Genomic DNA, 6,809 nt, shown 5'->3' with positions numbered 1-6,809 from the left:
GGTAACATAGTGACCAAGGATGAGGAAAAGGCTGAGGTACTTAATGCTGTCTTTGCCTCAGTCTTCAGCAGTAGGACCAGCTGTTCCCTGAGTACCCAGACCCCTGAGCTAGAAGACAGGGATGGGGAGCATAATGAAGCACCTATAATCCAAGGGGAAATGGTGACGGACCTGTTTCATCACCTGGAGGTACACAACTCTATGGGGCCATATGGGATCCACCCGAGGGTACTGAGGGAGCTGGCGGAAGTGCTTACCAGGCCACTTTGCATCATTTATTAGCAGTCCTGGTTAATCGGGGAGGTCCCATCTGACTGGAGGTTGGCAAATGTGACACCCATCCACAAGAAGGGCGGAAGGAGAATCCAGGGAACTATAGGCCAGTTGGTCTGACCTCAGTACCTGGGAAAGTCATGGAACAGATCATCCTCAGTACCATTACACGGCACATGCAGGAGAACAGGGTGATCAGGCCCAGTCAGCATGGGTTTGTGAAAGGCAACTCATGCCTGACAAACCTGATCTCCTTCTATGATAAGGTGACCCACTTAGTGGATGAGGGAAAAGCTGTGGATGTTATCTACCTGGATTTTAGCAAAGCTTTTGACACCGTTTCCCAAAGCATTCTGCTGAAGAAACTGGGTGCTCATGGCCTGAACAAGTGTACTCTTCGCTGGGTAAAAAACTGACTGAATGGCCGTGCCCAGAGAGTGGTGGGGAATGGAGTTAAATCCAGTTGGTGTCCGGTCACAAGTGGTGTCCCCCAGGGCTCGGTGCTGGGGCTGGTTCTCTTTAATATCTTTATCAATCATCTGGACAAGGGGATCGAATGCACCCTCAGTAAGTTCACAGATGACGCTAAGCTAGGTGGGCGTGTTGATCTGCTTGAGGGTAGGATGGCTTTGCAGAGGTATCTGGACAGGCTGGACCAATGGGCCAAGGCCAATGGTATGAGGTTCAACAACGACAAGTGCCGGGTCCTGCACATGGGTCACAACAACCCCATGCAGCATTACAGGCTTGGGGCGGAGTGGCATGAAAGCTGGCCGGCAGAAAAGGACCTGGGGGTGTTGGTGGATGGATGGCTGAATATGAGCTGGCAGTGTGCCCAGGTGGCCAAGAAGGCCAATGGCATCCTGGCCTGTATCAGGAATAGCGTGGTGAGCAGGACTAGGGAAGTGATCATCCCCCCCGTACTCGGCAATGGTAAGGCCTCACCTTGAGTACTGTGTTCAGTTTTGGGCCCCTCACTACGAGAAGGACATTGAGGCATTGGAGCGCATCCAGAGAATGGCTACAAAGTTGGTGAGGGGTCTGGAGGACAAGCCTTATGAGGAACGACTGAGGGAACTGGGGTTGTTTAGCCTGGAGAAGAGGAGGCTGAGGGGACACCTTATCACTCTCTACAACTACCTGAAAGGAGGTTGTAAAGAGGTGGGGGCTGACCTCTTCTCCCTGGTGACAAGTGATAGGACAAGAGGAGGTGGGTTCAAGTTATGCCAGGCAAGATTTAGATTGGGTATTAGGAAACATTTTTTTCACTGAAAGGGTTATTAAACATTGGAATAGGCTGCCCAAGGAGGTGGTGGATTCGCCATCCCTGGAGGTGTTTAAAAAAAGGGTAGATGTAGTACTTGGGGACATGGTTTAGAAGTGGTTTTGTCAGGGTAGGTTAGTGGTTGTACTTGATGATCTTAAAGGTTCCTTCCAACCTCAGCAATTCTATGATTCTATTCCTTAAGGTACCTCTATTTTATGAAGTAATGTCTTAAAAAAGTCATAGTTAATTTTGAGCTGTACAATAAAATGACTAAAGCACTGAATTTTGCACTATTGATACTGCATTGCATGAGTCTACCAAGTAACTACAACAGTACCAATGAAAATAGAAGTGTTAAAGGATTATACTTGAACAATCTTTTCAACATTATTTTGATGATTCCAGAAAAGTGGGATCAAAACATGCCACCTGATAGTCTGGTAGTAATGACAGGCAAGAAACAGCAAAGTCTAGGATTCTCAGTTCGATACTCATTTGCAAACATTTCAGGTCATGTAAAGCAGGTTGGTAAACTGACTGTAAAAATTTTTAGTAGTCTTAAAACCCAGTGTTCACAGTGTCCAGAGCATCACAGAACGGCATTCATAGAATGACTGCTTGTTTCAAATGATAGCTACCATACTTTTAGAATAGAAAACATCTTCTCTCAACAATTAATTCAAATAAATAAAATATTTCTATTAAAAAAAAATCAAATAAAAATAAATTCAAAGTTCTCAACAATAAATTGACATTTTAAAATAGGTTGTTGACATTGTTTAGGACTTTTCCACACATCCTCCTAAGGACACAGTGGTAGTACTTCTGAGTTTTAACACTCAGTGTTAGGTGGAAAGAATTTTCTGGGATAACTTATGCAGAACAAAGGTTATGCGCGACATGTTGATACCATATTGAACAATTTAACACCTCCTGAAACCGTACACAGGTAACTGTATCCAAGAGACTGCAGACACAGTTGCTCTTCGTGTGAACAGCACTGGTGCTAAAGTCACTACTTTCATGGCAAATGAATATTTAATATCTCCAACAGCAGGTGAAGACTTTCAATGGTTTAACCCACACAACAAACAGACAACCTCACATGAGTATCTCTAGGTAACACCCCAATATGCAAACACTATGACCACCATTGCACAGTGGAAATGTCACAAATGAACTGTATTCACTTTCATTAGGACAATAATTCTAAGACCATTTCCCACTTATATTGCTTGCCCTTAGTTTTCATTAAAAAAGTATTTTACCCCAAAAGGAATACTTGTTGGCTATTTATGACATAAGAAGAAACTTTAATGCTAAAGCTACAGGGAGCTCAAAGTTCCATCACAGGTGGAAAGAATTATTCCTGCAAACTACTAATTGTACCAAACTTCTGTCAACCGTTTGCAATATATTAAAAAGTTATATCACTCAAATAGCATACCATTAAAAAGTTAAATAATTCAAACAGCATACCTTTACTCCTGGTATAAAGACGCATTATTGTTTTTGTTAATTATTAAAGTCATAGCACTAGCCTCAGAAAGGTTTAATTATCTACTGAAAAAGAAGCCAGTAGTAAGAACGTATAACTTACATTATTCATATACTCGCTGAGCAGATCCTGCAGGGCCTGCCGCACGGCATTGCACTCGGCTACGATTCGTTCCCGGCGGTCATCTCGCGTGCACGAAGAGTCTGCCATCAGCGCTGCTCCGCTGATGATGCTCTCCAGCCTTTCTTCAAGAGATGGCCTGAAGCGGGCCTCACTGAAAGTCATTGGGTCTAAAATAATTTTGTTCTAAAAAACAAAATGCAAGGGGAAAAATTAGAAGTGCACATGGGTCTTTGGCATTTTTTAAGTGCCCTTATTTCACTGGCTTCACAGGGTTTTTAGTCTTTCATAAGTAACTTATCTATTGAATTCCTGAAAAATCAATATTACAGAAATATCTGGTAGCTCTAAAATACCAATATATAAATAAAATTTAAAAATAATAATATATACAAGTAATTCACAACCCATAGTTATAAAAGACTACTGTCAAGAGCAACACAACTGGTTCAAATATGTATTTGGGAAACACATAGTATAAACCAATTCAATACAAACTACTGTAGAATGCATGCATGTGTATGTGTATCTTCTATATATTATATGTATATATTTAATCTTGAAGTAAACTAATATTATCCATTCCTGAATCTTCTCAAAATGTCTTGAATATTCAGGAAAGTCATAAGAAAGATGCAAGTTATTTATGACTGAAGAGAAAGTTGAACTTTCTCTGTTAATTCCTTTATTTTGATTATTTTTATTAGTAGACTACATTGTTGAAATGCTACTAGATTACCTCAGTATTAAATATAAAAAAAAAAGAGGATATTAAAACTGCAAGAAAACCATTATTAGATAATTACACTTAGAAAAAATTGTTAAATATCTTTGATTCCCATCCTGCCGCACATCTTTTAAAACCCTTTTTCTAAGGGCTTTTGCAAGCTTTTTTTGTTTGTTTTTAAATCAGGAAGAAGTGCTGGATTACTTAACTGAAAAGAGAGTACTACAGGAAGACAGTCTAAAAAAGTCTTTAATTTGCCAAATAGCCTACCGGTTAGCAAAATAACTTTTTTCCACCAGAAAAAAAAAAAAAAAAAATCATTTTCAAAGACTGTTTTCTATTAAAGACATTTTAATTCTTAAATTATGATCACTGCTAAACAGTTGTGTCCTTTATATAGCAAATTTATTACCAAATATCAAATAGAATCATAGAATACCAGGTTGGAAGGGACCTCAAGGATCACCTGGTCCAACCTTTCTTGACAAAAGCACAGTCTAGATAAGATGGCCCAGTACTATGTCCAACTGAATCTTAAAAGGGTTCAATGATGGGGAATCCACCACTTCCCTCAGGAGATTATTCCAATGGCTGATTGTTCTTATTGTGAAAAATTTTTCCTCTTGTGTCCAGTTGGAATCTCCCCAGGAGTAACTTGTACCCACTACCCCTTGTCTTTTCCATGTGACTCTTTGTAAAAATGGACTCTCCACCTCCTCTGTAGCCAATCTTTAAGTACTAGAACATGGCAATAAGGTTTCCCCTAAGCCTTCTTTTCTCAAGGCTGAACAAACCCACTTCTCTTAGCCTTTCCTCATAGGGCAGGCTTCCCAGCCCTTTGATGATTTTGGTGGCCCTTCTCTGGACCCTCTCCAGCCAGTCCACATCTTTTTTGTGTAGCTGGGATCAAAACTGAACACAGTATTCCAGCTGTGGCCTGAGAAGAGTTGAGTAGTGTTGCATAATGACTCCTTTTTCTCTGCTGGTGATGCCCCTGTAGATGCAACCCAGCATCCCGTTGGCTTTCTTTGCTGAGGCAGCACACTATTCACTCATATTGACCTTGTTGTCCACCAGGACCTTCAGGTCTCTTTCCACAGAGCAGCTTCCCAGCTGGGTAGATCCCAGCCTGTGCTGCACTGCTAGATTATATCTTCCCAGGTGCGAGACCTTACAGTTGTCCTTGTTGAACTTCATAAGGTTCTTGTTAGCCCACTCTTCCAGCCTATCCAGGTCTTCCTGCAAGGCGGCTTTCCCTTCCAAAGTGTCCACTTCCCCACTCTATTTCATGTCCTCAGTGAACGTCATCAGGGTACACTTGATCCCATCATAGAGATCACTTCTGAAGATATTAAACAGCCCTGGACCCAGTATTGATCCCTGGGGGACCCCACTTGTGATAGGTTGCCAGTTTGAAAAAGAGCTACTTACCACCACTGTCTGGGTGCGGCCTGTCAGCCAGCTCCCCACCCACCACACAGACCACTTGTCTAGACCATAACACATCAATTGCTCTAGAAGGAGGCTGTTCGAACACCTGTTGAAAGCCTTGGAGAAATCCAGGTAGACAATATCCACCACTCACTCCTCATCAGCCAAGCTGGTTACTTTATTGTAGAAGGCAATCGGGTTTGTCAAGCACAGTTTGCCCTTGGTGAATCCGTGCTGGCTTTTCCCAATGGCGTGCTTTGTTTGATTTGTGATAGCCCCCAGGAGGATTCATTCCATAACTTTCCCAGGGACTGAAGCAAGACTGATGGGCCTGTAATTTCCTGGATCCTCCTTTAAGCACTTCTTGTAGATGGGGTTGACATTAGCCTTCTTCCAGGCTTCTCGGATGTCCCTCCATTTCCATGACTTCTTGAAGATTATGGAGAGTGGCCTTGCAATGACATCAGCCAACTCTCTGAGCACCTTCGGGTGAATATTATCAGGGCCCATTGACTTGTAGGGGTCAAGGTCCTGTAACAGTTCACATACCAACTCTTCCTTCACTGGTGATGGCTCTGTGTTTGCATCAAAGTGGGGTTTTGTTCCCAAGGCCTGGGGCCCAATAGGGCTGGTAAAGACAGAGGTGAAGAAAATGTTGAGAACCTCTGCCTTTTCAGTGTTGTCGGTGACTAATTCACCTCTCCTGTTTAACAGCAGGACAATATTTTCCTTTTGTTTCTGGTCGTTGTTAATGTACCCGAAGAACTCGTTCTTGCAGTTTATGACATCTCTGGCCAATTGCAATTTGAGCTGAGCTTTTGCTTTTCTACCTGCATCTCTGCACACCGTGGCAATGCCCTTGTAGTTCTCAACAGGTTTTCATCTGATTTCCATCTCTGGTATCCTCCTCTTTTGGTTTTGAGCAGACTCAAAAGCCAGCATCTAAGCCAAGAGGTCTCCTGCTCCACCTATTTCCCTTACCTTTAAAGGAGACGAACTGGCTTTGTGCTTCCAGGAGAGTGTTCCTGAAAAACTCCCAGCACTCACAAGCTCCTTTATCCTTGATGGAAGCTTCCCATGGCATTCCTCCCACCTGAGCTCTGAGTAAGCTGATGTTTGCTCTTCTAAAATCCAAAACTTTGTCTTTGTACTGACCATCAGCATATACGGCTAAACCACACAGATTCTAACCCTATCAATGCAAAACCTTTTGTAATATTATGAGGTTTGAGTCACTGCTAGATTATTTTCTGACCTGCTTTTCTTCTTTTGTAATTCAACATAACAAATACAAAAGCAATAATTGCCTGCTTCCACTTATGGGCACATTAACAATACCATATAATTCAGTAACCTTTTGCTGCAATCATGCAAAGAAGTTTCATAATTGCATATTTTCTAAAAATGTATTCTAAGTTGTGCACTTCTTATTTGAGGTTTAAAAGAAAATACATCAAGAAATAGGAATGCAAAAGTTAAAAGTATTCTATTTT

At 41.9% G+C, this 6,809-nt stretch overlaps 1 protein-coding gene across 5 annotated transcripts in view; it reads right to left on the bottom strand.

Moving 5' to 3' along the window:
• The window catches only part of CTNNA2 (catenin (cadherin-associated protein), alpha 2), a 460,517-nt gene that overhangs the window by 361,071 nt on the left and 92,637 nt on the right, over positions 1-6,809 (bottom strand). For 3 of the 5 annotated variants that reach the window (XM_009882507.1, XM_009882505.1, XM_009882508.1), the window contains exon 6: positions 3,141-3,344. In XM_009882507.1, coding sequence (XP_009880809.1) covers positions 3,141-3,344 — 204 coding nt within the window. Of the gene's footprint in view, positions 1-3,129; positions 3,345-6,809 lie in introns of all 5 variants that reach the window. The other 2 variants (XM_009882503.1, XM_009882504.1) reach the window with 1 other exon arrangement.

The sequence above is a fragment of the Charadrius vociferus genome, unplaced genomic scaffold (assembly GCF_000708025.1).
Source record: "Charadrius vociferus isolate BGI_N301 unplaced genomic scaffold, ASM70802v2 scaffold213, whole genome shotgun sequence".
NCBI classification, from domain to species: Eukaryota; Metazoa; Chordata; class Aves; order Charadriiformes; family Charadriidae; genus Charadrius; species Charadrius vociferus.
This window is presented reverse-complemented; position numbering and strand designations above follow the sequence as displayed.